Source organism: Ovis canadensis, chromosome 1 (assembly GCF_042477335.2).
Source record: "Ovis canadensis isolate MfBH-ARS-UI-01 breed Bighorn chromosome 1, ARS-UI_OviCan_v2, whole genome shotgun sequence".
NCBI classification, from domain to species: Eukaryota; Metazoa; Chordata; class Mammalia; order Artiodactyla; family Bovidae; genus Ovis; species Ovis canadensis.
Window position 1 is genome coordinate 55,168,424 of NC_091245.1, and position 16,835 is coordinate 55,185,258.

General features: G+C 36.2%; 1 protein-coding gene across 1 annotated transcript in view; it reads left to right on the forward strand.

Annotated features, from left to right (window-relative positions):
* MIGA1 (mitoguardin 1) overlaps positions 1–11,300 on the forward strand; it is a 76,422-nt gene extending 65,122 nt beyond the window's left edge. Inside the window, exons 12-16 of the mRNA XM_069595148.1 lie at positions 261–359; positions 1,785–1,919; positions 3,250–3,303; positions 5,550–5,666; positions 7,665–11,300. Coding sequence (XP_069451249.1) covers positions 261–359; positions 1,785–1,919; positions 3,250–3,303; positions 5,550–5,666; positions 7,665–7,883 — 624 coding nt within the window. The 3' untranslated portion in view covers positions 7,884–11,300. The remainder of the gene's footprint in view (positions 1–260; positions 360–1,784; positions 1,920–3,249; positions 3,304–5,549; positions 5,667–7,664) is intronic.
* The last annotated feature ends 5,535 nt before the right edge of the window (positions 11,301–16,835 follow it).

A 16,835-nucleotide genomic window follows, 5' to 3' on the forward strand; every position in this document is an offset into this window, starting at 1 on the left:
AAGGACTAACCTAAATAAGCACATATATTTGAGTAGTAAGCATTTGCTTATGACATTTTACTTACATTGTTAGTCTTGACTTTTGCAAAATGTTGGACTAACAAAACAAACCAAACAAATATGGCATACCTTGAAAATGTTTTAATTGTTACCTAATAGAATGAAGATCTTACAAGCTTACTTGAAGAGTATATTTACTTTGCGGGTTTGAGCATTGTTATAAAGTTGAGATTAAGATTAAAGTGTGTTTTCTTCTGCAGAATCCAAAGAAGTTTGAAGATGTTTTTGATGAAATGATCTATTTTTTAGAGCAGACTGATCACTGGGATAATACTGAAATGGAACTTGCTGCTAGAGGAGTAAGTCAGATTTTTTATAATATTTATCCCCTTTCATTATTTATATATAATATTTACATAATTTGAGGCCACTGTTTCCTTGTCCTTGTTAAATGACAGTAAAACCAATTTTGTGATGGTGATTATGATACAGTCGTAAACAATAGCAACCACAGTCTTTATACATTGGGGCAACAATTGAAAATAGTATATTTAAAAAAAAAAAACCTTTATTCCTTCTTGCGCTTTTTCCTTCCTTCCAAAACTCGATGAGCAGAGCCTTTAGCAGAGTGGTAATGGTAACCTGTGTAAGGGTGGTTTCAGATAGGATAGTGGCAGCTCGGGAGATGGGGGATTGGCTACATATACAGGATCAAACAAAAATACATATATTGAGAATAATCAGAGTGAGAGTTCTCATGATTAGAGAAGTGAGGTATAAAAAGCTAGGGTTGGAATTGGAGCTTTTAGCGTGAATTCATAGTTTACTAAATAGAGAAATAAATAGGAAGGTTTGCATGTACGTAAACATACATAAACTTACTAACTCTATTCACAGAGAGGGTCTGGGAGCAAGAACACCTCAAAGGAAATTATCCCTAACACACAGATCTTGGCTTCTAAGTCCCACTCTCCACTAAAAGGAACTAGGACTCCTTGGAAATATGGCTGATTTCAGCACTAGAATACAAAAAGCATGTGATGAGCCTGGAATATTTTGTTGTAATGGAAGCTTAAAGAATGAGTTTGCAAGGGGCTTTCCCATTGGAAGGCTTTCTTGGCAGAGAAAACAGTAGACACCGAAACACAGAGGCACAGTCTTCACAGTCCTTCTTTCTCTGGTGTTCCTTCACTCAGTTAAGAACCTCTCAGTATCTAGTTCACACGTGGCATAGCGTATAGTACAATACAGTCTGCATGAATGAGAGAGTAAGAGATTCATAATGTGGTGGAGAAGACAGGCAGATATACCAGTAACTAAATGACAGGCTTCCCCTGTGGCTCAGCTGATAAAGAATATGCCTGCAATGCTGGAGACCTGGGTTCAATCCCTGGGCTGGGAGGATCCCCTAGAGAAGGGAAAGGCTACCCACTCCAGTATTCTGGCCTGGAGAATTCCGAGTCGCAAAGAGTCAGACACGACTGAGTGACTTTCACAAAAATGACAGAGCAGAAAGAGCCTGTAGATACCATAATAAAAGCATGGACAAAGGATTCCTAAAACAGAGTGGAGGGAGAGATTAATTTCACCTGATGGGATCTAGGAAGGAACAACTAACACGTGAATTACAGTTTTTGGTTGTGAGTTGTTTTCAGTGTTGTCTCTCCTCTTTTAAACTGATTCAACTAAAAACGCACTGCCGTTGTCATATATGAAGCCCTCACTCAGACTTTATTTCAGCTCTCTGTAATAATAATTTCTATTTAACTTACAATTTAATACAGGTAAAAAATCTAAACTTTTATGATGTTGTTTTGGATTTTATATTAATGGATTCCTTTGAAGATTTAGAAAACCCGCCTACATCCATACAGAATGTAGTAAATAATCGCTGGCTAAACTCCTCCTTCAAAGAAACTGTAAGTGATGGTTCACGTTTCTCAACATTTAAATTTGATAAAAAAGTAGTCAGAGCTGAGAAGATGAATAAGATTAATATATATAAATATATGTCTGCCTGTAGAACGACTGTTATGGAAACTGAGCTCATCCTTTGATATTGGCATCAGATGTGTATGATATATAATGTATGAAAGTGAAATTTTCCTTTGGGCTCATCTATCAGTCCCTGCCTTGACTTTGAGGACCCAGTATTTCTTTAGATCTCAAAAAACACTTGGGTTTCAAACTAGGTCAGGCCTAACAAAAAATTGTAATTGAAATGACTCTATGGCTAAATAAAAATGTAGCAGTTTCAGTGAAAAGATGATATATGTTTTTTTGAAGGAAAATACAGAGCTTCTTGTTCCCAAATACTATAAAAAATTCAAGTAGAAGGGAATCCCCTGGTGGTCCAGTGGTTAGGATTCCACACTCTCAGTGCCAGAAGGCCTAGGTTCAATCCCTGGTCAAGGAATGAAGAACCCCAGGCATGGACTTGCAAACCCCTCCCCCCTACACACACACAAAGATGATTAAGGTAGAAAAAAATAAGAATGTGCAAAAATAAAATGGGTTTAAACTGTATTGTAGGCTTTGGATATTTTTAGTTTCTGTTGTTTTTTGTACTCAGATTTCTATTTAACTTTTTTTTTTGTTGGGCTGAAGTGTGTACCTTGAAGTAGGTGGAATTAGTGAAAGTTTAAATCTTTAGAAAACTAAAAAAAGTTTCAATTGGGTATTTCACAGTTATTTTGGAAATGCCTGATACTACATTTTAAAGCATTTTTTCATAAATCCACTTTTCCCTCAAAGTATGTTTTAACCATAAAAGGTGGATGTTCTCCATTTCTGTAACTGCTTTGGGACAGTGACCTTGATCAAAGTTAGGTCATGCCACAGTAGGGTCAGTTTTCTTCAGAATCCGCTTGGGTGTTTTAGTTCCTGTTATTAGGGATGTCTCTTAGTTCTTTATTTGAATAAAACTTTTGGCTCAACTCATAACTATTTCCAGCACTACTACAATTCTTGAGGAAAAAATGTTACTTGAATTTAATGACTGAGTTCCTTGGCACCAGAGTTCAGCCTTTCTCTGTCAGTGGCTTTGAATTTAATTTTAAAATTTATAAATACCTTTTCATTAATATTTACAAACAATAGAAAGAACATGAATTAGTTCTTTTTAGTTAATATTTTAAACAGTTTAGACCTTTTAACTTTGAATTTCTAATAAAAGTCAGTCTTTTTTAAATGGAAAGTTCATATAATTATTCATTTAAATTCTGCTTTTTCTCCTGTGTATATATTTAGGCTGTGGCTTCAAGTTGTTGGTCAGTATTGAAACAGAAAAGGCAACAGATGAAGGTAAAACGCATCACGTCTTGGACTTCTTCATAATGTGAGGCTCTTGTTGAAGGAGCGTCTGCGTGTTTTCGGCGGGGGATGGCAGCTCATAAGCCCTGTCCTTCAAGCTCGATGAGTGATCTGTTGGCACTGGGTTGGGTTCTCTGGTTTTGAAGTTGGGAACAGAGTTTTTGCTTTATGTTTTTTCACTTAATGATATTACAAGATTTAAAAAATTGTTTAACATAGTGGATGTTATTTTGTGTAATCCCATTGAGAGATGATGATTGATTCTTAAAGCTGCTTTATTTAACACCAAAAATCACCTCAAAGTCTATATCCTGTGCCCACACTGCACACCCGCCAGCCCATCTCACCCTCCACACACTGCTCTCACCACACACTCCTTTGGTAAAGGATGGACTCGAGTGAGACTGGTTCCAAATGCCGCTTGTCAGCCATGACCTGGGGCAAGTCTTAACCTTCCTATGCCTTAGTTTCCTCATCTCTAAAGAAGAGCATAGTATCTACCTTGTGGGGTCTTTTGTTAGGATCAAAGTGCTTAGAGTAGTGCTTGGCATAGTACATTATGCAAGTGTTGGTTATCATTATTATTTTTTTATTACTTGCCCACTGATCTATAGTATTTTATCGTGTCCATATTTCTAAGCCTGAGCCTTATAACTTTGAGATGGTATTTCTGAGGGCAGTGTGTTTGAACATAGTCCTCACAGCATCTGCAGAAGGGTGCTTGTTACGAATAATTCTGGAGACCATATATTTGAATAATTGTGGTTTAAAAGATGTTGAACAGGGATGTATTGTAAAACATGGGGAATGTAGCTAATATTTTGTAATAACTGTAAGTATAATGTGACCTTTAAAAATTGTATAAAAAATGAGGGACTTCCCTTGCAGTCCAGTGGTTAAGACTCCATGCTTCCACTGCAGGGGGCGCAGGTTCAACCCCTGGTCCAGGGACTAGGACCCTGCATGCCGGGCAGCACAGCCAAAAAAAAAGGAAGAAAAAAAATTGTACAAAAAAATGATTCCAAAGACCCTGTGTTTTAAACAAGTTCCCCAAAGATGACTAGAAACTCTAATGTTTGAGAAACGCTGGTTTAGGGCTGGGGAACAGACTTGTAGACTTGGGTTTGATTTTCATATTCACTGGTATGATCATAGGTAAGTTACTGTCAGCTGACCTTCAGTTTTCCTACTTGCAAAATGGAATTAATACTTGCCTCATAAAGCTGCTGTAAAGATGAAAGGAGGTAAAACATAAAAATTAAAAGAGTAAATATGTAAAAAAAAGTAAATATATAAAAGTTTAATAAATAGTATCCATAATAATAGCAATTATTATAGAATATTATTAATAATGTTATTATTATACCTAACCTTATTTCTTCTTAATATAAATCTTGTGCCTTGGACTACTGTTCTTCATGTACCCACAGATGCCTATATATTTCACCTCTTGGTGAACTATTTCCTATACCTGGAATGCCATACTCTATCCTCTGTGCTTAAATAATTCTTAACCTACTGCCGAGTTCAGCTTACATTACTCCCTGGTGTCTGTGCTAACTTCTTACCTGTCTGAATTCCTAGTATAGTTAATATAAATATAGGATTTAGAATTTTAATATATGTAGAACATCTCTTAGACTATTGTCAATGTATCCATGAAAACCTTTTGGCCTTTACTTAAATTTGTGAGTTAGGATAGCTTTTATAACCCCTCTGAAGTCTCACTTTTTATGAGTGATAATGATGTTAACATGACCTACTTTTTCAGGAACATTTTATTAAATTAAGTAGAACTTAGCTCATTATCTTGAATATAATAGGTACTTAATCAATGTAAATGTTATTTTAGTCTTTTTCGGATAATCTCAGTAAGTGAGTAGAAGTTCTTCAATTCTACTGAACTAGCTAAAACCATGGTAGTCTCATTAATCCTAAAAATTGTACTGCTAAGGAACATTGTAGCATTATTGTTATTGCTTGGTTACAGCACTGTGATTTCTCTTTTATGAGGTGAAAATGTCTTTAAGAAGTAATGTTTTCAGCACATTGAAATTGTTGGATAGATTATGAAAGGTTCCTAAAACATTCTGTGACTCCTAACTGTTCCTTGTAAGTTTATTAGACTGGCTTATCATTGACCCTTGGTCTGTCCTCAAAAAGAGCTGGTCATATGATGGCTAGCAAGCAAATGCAGGAAGGCAAAAATAATTTGTTTCTCCTTTATTTCGCAACAGATCCCAGATGGATTTTTTGCCCATTTTTATGCCATTTGTGAGCAGATCAGCCCTGTCCTAGCCTGGGGCTTTTTGGGTCCTAGAAATTCTCTCTATGATTTATGTTGCTTCTTCAAGGTATGTTCAGTCATTGAATCATTTGTTTTTTCTAAATTGAAAAAAAAGTTTTACTGTTCCTTTTTGCTTTTGTAGAGGAAAGAATGTTATTTAAATATAAAGTTATAAAAGTCATCCGTGCCAGTGGAACGGTTTTATATAGATCTGTGCTTTATCCTGGAGAAGAGACAACAATTCCATTCACCATATCAATTCCTTCTGTAATGGATACATGTTTTCATATGTGTTACAATGTTAAACAAGTTGCTATAGATAATTCTTCATGCCTGACACTTTGGAAATTTGTAAAACAAATGATATCTATTTTATTGTACATATAGCAGTTTAAAAATAAGTTCTGGTTCAAAATAATGTGAATGATAAAATCCTAGCTATAAGAAAGAAGATGGGAGTTTAAAATGGTATTCTAATGTCAGCAATTTAAATTGACCAAAGCACAAATTGCATCTTGTTGCAGAATTTTCTGCCTGGCACAGTGCCAATAAAAGTCTCACTATTTAATAGTCCTTAATTTAGGCTGAGTTTAAAGGAGCAAATTAAAAAAGTAAACATAATCTAATATAAATTTGAAAGTTTTTGATATTTAGAGTTTTGGATGTTTCTCTCTACCTTTCATTTAAAAAATTAAATTATTTTGTTTATGTGCTATTAATGTAGCATTTATGTAAATAGCTTAGGACTTTTTTTTTTTTACTGTCATTGAAAACTCATACATCTTTGATGCATTTACTTGACCTCTCAACTGTAAGGTGGGTATTTAGTGGGAAAACTTCGGACTAGGAACTGTCTACCCTTAATGAACATTCGTGACTGTGGGCAAATCATGCTTTGTTCTCCTCCTTATCATCTGTGAAATGAGGGTACTGGACAAGTTGATTGCCAACAACCCTTCCCAGATATAAAATCCATTGAAATCTATGATGTGCCTTCTTAGTACTTCTTAACATTTGGTTTCTGGAGCTTCCCTAGTAGCTCAGATGGTAAAGCATCCGACTACAATGCAGGAGAAATGGATTTGATGCCGGAAGATCCCCTGGAGAAGGAAATGGCAACCCACTCCAGTATTCTTGCCTGGAGAATTCCATGGACAGAAGAGCCTGGCAGGCTGTGTGTGAGTGACTAACACACATAACATTTGGTTTTCTGTAGGATAGAAATTAAATATTCCTGTTTGTTTGTTTTCTTGTTGTTGCTCTTTGGAAATACTTTTTTCCATCACAACATAACAACCTGAGACTTAATACTTAGTAGTATACAAGATGCTTAAAATGAGTTTCAGCCTAAGTATTAAGTTACTGAAATGAAATATCCTTCACCATCTTCCACTGATTTGAGACCTGAAATTATTTTTTATTTTTCACATGTCTTAACTTTTTTTGGCACAGAAAAATAGACATTTGGAATTTATAATTATTGGAAATAGTTTACTCTTCTGTCTTCAAATGGTACCAGTGCTCATAGGTAACACTGAAAACTTCAGTTATTGGGAATGGACTAATAATAGTAGACCCTTACATTTATATAGTGTTCTAGTGTTTACAGGCATTTCTCAGAGAGCTCTTTTTTGGTTGTTGACCGTTACGTCAGCCATGAGTAGTCAAAACAAGTAGTGAAGTGAAAGTGAAAGTGAAGTCACTCAGTTGTGTCCGACTCTTTGTGACCCCGTTGACTGTAGCCTACCAAGCTCCTCTGTCCATGGGATTCTCCAGGCAAGAATACTGGAGTGGGTTGCCATTTCCTTCTCCAGGGGATCTTCCCGACCCAGGGATTGAACCCGCGTAGACGCTTTAACCTCTGAGCCACCAGGGAAGTAACTAGCCCTCCTTTTACCGAAAAAGAAAAGACCTTCCAAAAAAGTTGAAACACCTTTCCACTGAGATTTGAAATTAGTAGTGGAAGTGACTCCTAATTCAACATTTGTTACAATATTATTAACTATTTGGATTTAATATAATTTTGGTCTAACAAGTGCCAATTTGTTTTGTGTTCATTTTCCAGAATCAAGTTCTTTTCTTTCTCAAAGACATTTTTGATTTTGAGAAGGTGCGCTATTCCAGTATAGAGTCTCTAGCTGAAGACCTCATGCAGTTGCTTATTCGCCGCACTGAACTTTTAATGGCCTGTCTTGGAGCTGATGCACTGAGGCATACAAGTAGCTGTTTAAATAGTCATGTTCCTGTTATGCCCAGTGGCCTATTAGAAGCCAAAGTACAATAAGTACCATAAAAATCAGACAGTTTGAGTGTGCTATGAAATATTTTAAGGTAACTATTAATTTTGTAACGTATATTACAGAATTGGTGGATATGGACTCAGGGAGGATTAAAAAAACCTTGTGAAGAATGAGTGATTGTCCTGTACTTACACAGAAGTTCTGTCTTTGAATCCCTGTGGAGTGTATCCAAAGTGTCTTTTTACAAGCTTTTAGGTAATAATTGTTGTGAAATGTTGTTTATTTTATAGAAATATTGCTTGAATTGAAACCAGTATGTGGGAATTAATCGATTTGTTGTCTTCAAGCTGTCTGAAATGTCCAGTTTCATTCTCAAAAGCTTTGTTTTTATGCTTCACACCTTGAAGATACGTACTTTAGCCAAGACTTTTATGGCCCACACATGCAAGAATATATTACTCCTAGTGTCAACGAACTTAACTTTGCCTGAAAATGTATTTTTAATTGTAAAGTTGTTCGTTGTTTACTCCAGTTTAGGCAGTAGTGGTGTTTACTATCTGCTTATGTTATTGCTTGTGCATTGGCTTAAGTATTTGAATCAAAGAAATTGTAATGGCTGAGTATTGTTATTTAACATTTAAATGAATTGCCACCGAGAAGTTTACAAGTTTATATTAGATTTACTAAAGTTTCCAAAATATATTACTATTGGTCCCATAAGTTACAATAGAGAGACTGAAGAAATTTCTTTTATCTTGGTATAGATAAGAGCATTTCCGTTGAATGAATGTTGATTAAAAATATATCATTTATTAACTATGACAGCAATTAAAATTTCTCCCATGTATTTTTGAGACTCTCTCTCAACATCCTAAACTATTAATTTTGACTTAGTAAAATCATTTCTTCTTTCTCCTTCTAAAAAACTAGCTTTTAGTTATTTCATAGAGAACTTAGCACACTTGAGAGTTTGTCATATTATGCCCATATTTTAAAAATATTCATTAACACTTTGAATCTTAGGGAGGTCTTAAAGAAGATTTTTTTCCCCCTGAATATAGAACAAAATATTTTTTAATGGTATGGAAGTATGTTTTCTTGTCCTTTGTGATAAATATATGAACAAATAGGTTGTTTGTATGAATAAGGGTCTGGAGTATATTAGATACTTTCACAGTTGTTTTAATTTTGTGTGTAAATTATATACCACTTACTTAGAGTGGCTGGCTCAGTATAACAATGGATTAGATTTGTTGATTTTGCTCCTAAAGTGATCTTTATTCATTTTGGGAATGAGTTATCCAGAAGGATCTAAAATATATATTTTTAAATGTATTTTTAGATTAAAGTGCCTAGTTTCTGATTAATGAGTAGAAAATGGAAAGTGGGGAAAGAAGCATAATCGTTTAAGGTTTTAAGGCTATGTATGTGCCATATTTATGTAATATTAGTTACAAAATAGATTCAGAATCTTTATGCTAGTTGCATGTACTATATTCCATAGTGTGTAGGTTACAGCATTAAACAATATGAAATATTGCTGTAATATTTTTTGAGTATGTAGCTCCTGGATTCTTCTTACATGTATTCTTAATACTTGACTGTTCATAATTCTTATTATTAATGGAGGAATATCTTTAGATATATCAAAGCTAAAATTTCCATTATATAGTATTTTATATTTCATTTTTTAATTTAAATTCTGTTTTGGTTTCTTGTTGAGGTACCACTGACCTTGAAAGATTCACACATATACATATGTCTGCACATACCCATCCCTATTATTATGTAAGCAAGATAGTTATTGCTTAGGTTAATTTTCCTGTTTGAAGGACTGAATGTTTTAAGCTGTGGTTTTATAAACAAAGCTATAAGTAAACTTAATTACTTTTTTATTTGAGTAAAATATTGTTCGAAATCTCTTTCAAAGAATTGCACTATTTAATAATGCTGCTAGTACATGAAACAACTCTGGGGAATTTATTTCATCAGATAAAATGAATGGCTTTCCAGAAGTTGTATTTTTCTCTTTTATACTTTACCTTAAAAAAAAAATTGTCCATGTTTAAGAGATTGGTTTGTCATGTTCAGTGCTTAAGGTTGATTAGTTTCTGGTCAGTTCAGAAGCTACTACTTTAGTAAGATGCTTTCTTTGTGGCCTTTGACACAAGAGACAAAAATGACCAAATAGATTTTTAGGGTAATGGGTATTAAAAAAACCCCTCTCTATTGTAAGGGAAGAAACTTGACTTTTGTAAAGAAACATCTCTTAAAAATGTTTCTAACCACTGAAGAGTACTTAAGGTGTATGTTCCAATTCCAATTTGCCTTGAAATTGAGTTGAACAGATAAAGCAATGTTTTAAAAATATAAAGTAAGTAAACTGGTCTAGAGCCTTTTAGGATAAAACCCTGTTTAACACTTACTCATGGTAGTATTATCAGAAAATTGCCTTTGCCACCATGAATCCTACTATCTGCTTCCCTATATAAATTATAAGAAAACCTTGAATTAAACATGAGAAAATGGGGTTTTTTTTTTCCTCCTATTTTCTGGAAGAAAAAAAGTAAGTGTTCAGGAGATTTCTATTTGATAATTTTTCTTTCTCCTTTGGTTTCTTTACATCTTTGTTCAACTAAAAGGCTAGTTATTCTTGAAGGATTACAATATGTTTATTAAATGTCAAAATGATTCTTTTTTAAAAAGAAGGCAAGTTTTTCATACTGTTACAGTCAGCACCAAAGAACTTTTTCCTTCCCATAAGTATTTTTTATTTGCATCTGTTTGATTATATTAATTTTTTCAAATAACTGACTTTATAAAAAATATTTGCAAACTTTTTCTTGCCTTAAGATGTAATATTTTCCACTTAACTGATTGCCTACAGATGATTATCTGCATTAAAAAGAATTCTTTAGCTTATCATTCCTTTAAACCTATGAGATAGAAATGCCAAAGTAACATTTAACATACTTCTCTGTGACCTTTCATAATCAGAAATTTCAAATTATGTTCATAACATAACTTGCTTTTATTTTTAGTGAACACATATTAGGGAGTTATTTGGAATATGTCAATACATTTCAAAGTGATTATAAGAATGACACAGAATTTAAAAAAATTTTTTTTTGCTTGGATTAAGCAAATTTAGAAATATCTCTGTATGTGAAACTGAAGAATTTATATAATCTGTGATTAATGGAAATAAGGGTATCCTTTCTTTGTTACTTGTGTTTATATTGTTGTTTTGCTTAGTTTGAGAACAGCTGTGTATTAGCTTCACTTGGCTGAAATCTGTAAGTGTGTCTATTTCTTAAGTGTAAAGACTGCATTCATTAATTTATGTAAAAGTAAAACACTACGGTAGCAGAAAAAAAAATTAGCACTGACTCTTTAGCCAAAATAAGCACTGTAACATGGTATTTCTGTATTGCCAAATAAAAAAGTGATGGTACATCTTACTGATGTATTGAGTACTTTATACAATACTTATAATTTGCAGGGTCACACTTGTCTCATTAAATCCTACGTACCCTATGGAAACTTTCAGACTCCATAAGACCACATATATAGGCATGGAGAATATAGAACAGTGCAGAAGTACTGAAATCAAGTGTGAAAGTATATGTTTCCTTTACATACTAACTGGGAGAGAAAACAGTTTCATGGTGAATAAAGGTAAAGTACTTGCGGGGTTTTTTAAATTCATAATTTCAAGGGTTATGGTTAAAATTGCCATCAAACTCAATATGAATCTATCATATTGATGGACATGCATCCTTCCCTATTCAGACATACATGCCCCTTGCCCACCACTTGGTAGGGGTTCAGTACATTTACTTAAGGAGAGGGATGCTGCCTGGATACTGCTGATGATACCAGATGGAGAGAAGGCTTTTTTGGTTATAAAAACAGTATTTTGATTTGGGACTTTTAATGAAGAGGTTTGTTTTAGAACAAACATGTACAGGCTAGGTAAATGTATATAGCTATATTTTTAGACTCTTAAGTTAGACATAAACTTAAGTATATTAATAAGCAAATCATATAAATAGGAGTTAAACTTTTTCCTAGCAAGGATTTGAGGTTGGAGACAGAATGGAAAACTAGATCTCTGTGTCTCCATATCGTCTTCTGTTTTCTTTGCTGTCTGCCATCCTTTTGTTATCTCATGCCATTTTCATTGACTGTGCTATGTGAACTTAATATTTTGCACTTTAAATACATCTCTCCGAATTATTATGTTTGTTGAAAATGCTTCTCTACAAGCATCTCGGTGTCTTCATTGCTCGCATACTCACAGGTGTTAGTCTCTCAGTTGTGTCTGACTCTTTGCGACCCCATGGACTGTAGCCAGCCAGGCTCATCTGTCCATGGGATTTCCCAGGGAAGAATATTGGAATGGGTTGCCGTTCCCTTCTCCAGGAGACCTTCCTGACTCGGAGACTGAACCTACATCTTCTGGGTCTCTGGCATTGGCAGGCAGATTCGTTACAACTGCAGCACCTGGGACGTCCAGTTGTTCACACCATTTGCAGAGCTTTGCTGTAAATCGTTAAAACCGCCCTTGGTTCCGACACTGTGTCTCTTGTTCCTGTGCTGCTCTGATTCTGTTTTTATGTAGAGTCGCTTCCTACACCCTGCATTCTGTAGTCCTCTACCCTGCGTTTCTTCTCCTTTAATCTCTTTCTCTCCTCATGCTACTGACACATTTGATCAAGCTGCACAGCTCTTTTGTCTGATGAGGTTCTTTTTTTTTTCTACCTTTTAACAGTGAAGACCCTTAAGTAACCTCTATCACTGGGGCAGGAAAGGACTGAATTCCCATACAGAAAAAAAAGGGCAAACCTTCCTTCTATGATGCTTTTTATTCTTTACTTAAAAGCCACAGCAAGGCAACTGGTATATCAAATACCACCTCAAGTTCTGCTTTTAACTGTCTCTTATGTGTGTCACAGAAGCCTTTCACACAGTGTACTTATTTATAGGAAATTACAGAACTTTTATAATTTGCTATTTGAAATGATACCACAATATTTAAATATAGAGAAGGACTTTGACATTTGAAAACACCTGAGATACATGACTTCTAAAAGTTTGCTAATTCTTTTATTTAATAAATAAAATGAGAGAATAGGTGAGAGAATGGGTCCAGAGACTTTAAAAAGGACTGAGTACTTTATGTGATAGCACATGGGATTTTTAAAAAAAGTAGGTTAAAGCAGATGTACTTGTTATCTATTGCTCCCTAAAAAATTATCCCCAAATTTAGCAGCTCTAAACAGTGAACATTATGTCCCATCGTTTCTGAGGGTTAGAAGTTTAGGAATGGCTGGTTCCAGTGGTCTTCACTTAGATTCTGCCCTGAGCCTGCAGTCATCCGAAGGTTTGACTAAACCTGGAAGATTTTGCTTCCAAGAGTTGCTTACTCATATGGCTGTTGTCAGAGAGCTTTAGGTCCTTGTTGCATGGGCCTCTGAACAGAACTGCCTGGATGGAGAAGAAGTATCTTTCAAAACCTAGCAGCTGGCTTTCTCCAGAGTGAGTAATCCAGTAGACATCAAGACAAAAGACACAATATCTTTTATAAGCTAGACTTGAAGGGGACATACCATCATTTGTGCCATATTCTATTAGTCACATAGACCCACCATGATATGATGGGGGAGGAGTCTACACAAGGACAGAAAGACTAGGAGGCAGGATCATTTGAGGTTATCTTGGTGGTTAACTATCACACCAGGGAATCATAAGAAATTGTAAAGAGATAATGTATATATAATGTATCATAATGTATTACATATTGTAGTTACATTATGTAAAAATATATATTACATTATGTATTACAATTACTTTAATTTTAAATGAATCTGTGTACATTCTTGGGCCAATCTTTTGGGGTAGGGTCAGGGCCTTTATTTGTATATACGGATCAGCACAGTATTCTGAGATGTCTGTTGCATAAACTATACCTGTAAATCATCATCTGGGATTTATAGTTTCCCTTACTTTTATTTTTTTATTTATTTTGGCTGCACTGAGTTTCGTTGCTGCAGGGACTTCTCTCTAGCTGCAGGGAGCGGGGGCTACTCTAATCGCAGTGCATGGGGTTCTCATTGCAGCTTCTCTTGTTGCAGAGGGCAGGATCTAGGGCACGTGGGCTTCAGTAGTTGCAGTTCCCCGGCCCCAGAATATAGACTCAATAGTTGTAGCATACGGGCTACACGGGCTTAGTTGCTCTTCAGCATGTGGGATCCTCCCAGATCAGGAATTGAACCCGTGTCTCCTGTATTGGCTGGCGGATTCTTTACCACTGAGCCACCAGAGAAGCCCTCCCTTACTTTTAAAGGAGAAAAAATTTACATGAAAAGCAATGAGTGCCAAATCCCCATAGGTTTTCTTAATTTTCTACACAGTCTTTTACATTTGTCTTCCCCACACCTAGTTGGATGGTAATTTTTGAAAGCTGTTTGCTTTCAAGTCTTCAAAGCATTCAACTTAGCTTTTATAAAAATGATAACTATTTTTGCTTTTGTGATTTTTTTCCTTTTTGTAATGTTTATGTAATTTCAATAATGTGCAACTAAGAGAGTCAAGTCTGAGAACAAATCCAATTGATTCATGATAAATATACAAGAAGTGTTTATGCAAGTCAGCAAATCTTAGAATTTCTAATAGTTTTCTCAAACTTAGCATGTCCAAAAGGGAGCTCCTACCCGTACCTGCCTGAACCTCCTCCCAGTCTTTCTCATCCTAGTAAATGACAACTCCATTTTTCCAGTTCCTCAGGCCAAAAACTTCTTTTCCTCACATTTCATACTCAATCTGTTACCCAAATCCTACCAGTTCTACTTTTCAAAAGTACCAAGGAAAAAATACACCAAATATTTCTCACTGCCTTCAGAACTATCACCTGGGCCCAAACTCCCATTGCCTGTCATCACGATTATTTTGGAAGTCTCCTAATTGGTCTCCCTGCTTCATTTTAGTGTATTTGCAGTACACCAGCCAGACTGAGGACTTGTCTTGTGGCTCAGCTGGTAAAGAATCCACTGGCAATAAATGCAGGAGACTCCAGTTCAACTCCTGGATCAGGAAGATCCGGTGGAGAAGGGATAGGCTACCCATTCCAGTATTCTCAGGCTTCCCTGGTGGCTCAACTGGTAAAGAATCTGCCTGCAATGCAGGAGACCTGGGTTTGATTCCTGGGTTGGGAATATCCCCTGGAGAAGGGAAAGGCTACCCACTCTCGTATTCTGGCCTGGAGAATTCCATGGATAGTATAGTCCATGGGGTCGCAAAGAATTGGATACGACTGAGCGACTTTCACTTCACTTCAGCCAGACTGAACATGTTAAAAATACATCACATCGTGTCACTGCTTTGTTCACAATCTACCGATGGTCACCCATCTTACTCAGAGTAAAAGCCAAAGTCCTTACAATGTGAAAAAGGTTTCTCACAATCAGTCTCCTGCCCCACTCCACTTGGTATTATTTCACCCTTTGCCTACTTAGCTAGAAAGATGATCCTGTGAAAGTGCTGCACTCAATATGTCAGCAAATTTGGAAAACTCAGCAGTGGCCACAGGACTGGAAAAGGTCAGTTTTCATTCCAACCCCAAAGAAAGGCAGTGCCAAAGAATGCTCAAACTACTGCACAGTTGCACTCATCTCACACGCTAGCAAAGTGATGCTTAAAGTTCTCCAAGCCAAGCTTCAGCAATATGTGAACCATGAACTTCCAGATGTTCAAGCTGGTTTTAGCAAAGGCAGAGGAACCAGACATCAAATTGCCAACATACTCTGGATCATGGAAAAAGCAAGAGAGTTCCAGAAAAACATCTATTTCTGCTTTATTGACTATGCCAAAGCCTTTGACTGTGTAGCTCACAATAAACTATGGAAAATTCTGAAAGAGATGGGCATACCAGACCACCTGACCTGCCTCTTGAGAAACCTGTATGCAGCTCAGGAAGCAACAGTTAGAACTGGACATGGAACAACAGACTGGTTCCAAATAGGAAAAGGAGTACATCAAGGCTGTATATTGTCACCATGCTTATTTAACTTATATGCTGGGCTGGAAGAAGCACAAGCTGGAATCAAGATTTCTGGGAGAAATATCAATAACCTCAGATATGCAGATGATACCACCCTTATGGCAGGAAGTGAAGAGGAACTAAAGAGCCTCTTGATGAAAGAGGAAAGTGAAAACGTTGGCTTAAAGCTCAACTTTCAGAAAACTAAGATCATGGCATCTGGTCCCATCACTTCATGGCAAAGAGATGGGAAAACAGTGTCAGACTTTATTTTTCTGGGCTCTAAAATCACTGCAGATGGTGATTGCAGCCATGAAATTAAAAGACGCTTACTCCTTGGAAGAAAAGTTATGACCAACCTAGATAGCATATTCAAAGGCAGAGACATTACTTTGTTAACAAAGGTCCGTCTAGTCAAGGCTATGGTTTTTCCAGTGGTCATATATGGATGTGAGAGTTGGACTATAAAGAAAACTGAGCACTGAAGAATTGATGCTTTTGAACTGTAGTGTTGGAGAAAACTCTTGAGAGTCCCTTGGACTGCAAAGAGATCTAACCAGTCCATCCTAAATGAGGTCAGTCCTGAGTGTTCATTGGAAGGACTGATTATGAAGCTGAAACTCCAATACTTTGGCCATCTGATGCGAAGAGCTGACTCATTTGAAAAGACCCTGATACTGGGAAAGATTGAGGGCAGGAGAAGGGGACGACAGAGGATAGGATGGTTGGGCAGCATTACCTACTCAATGGACATGAGTTTGGGTGGACTCTGGGAGTTGGTGATGGACAGGGAGGCCTGGCATGCTGCAATTCATGGGGTCACAAAGAGACACCACTGAGTGACTGAACTGAACTGAACTACTTAGATTCACTCACATGGCCTTCTTGTTCTTTCTAGAATATGTCAGATAGCATCCTTCATGGGGGCCTTTGCACTTCCTCCTGGACCAATCTT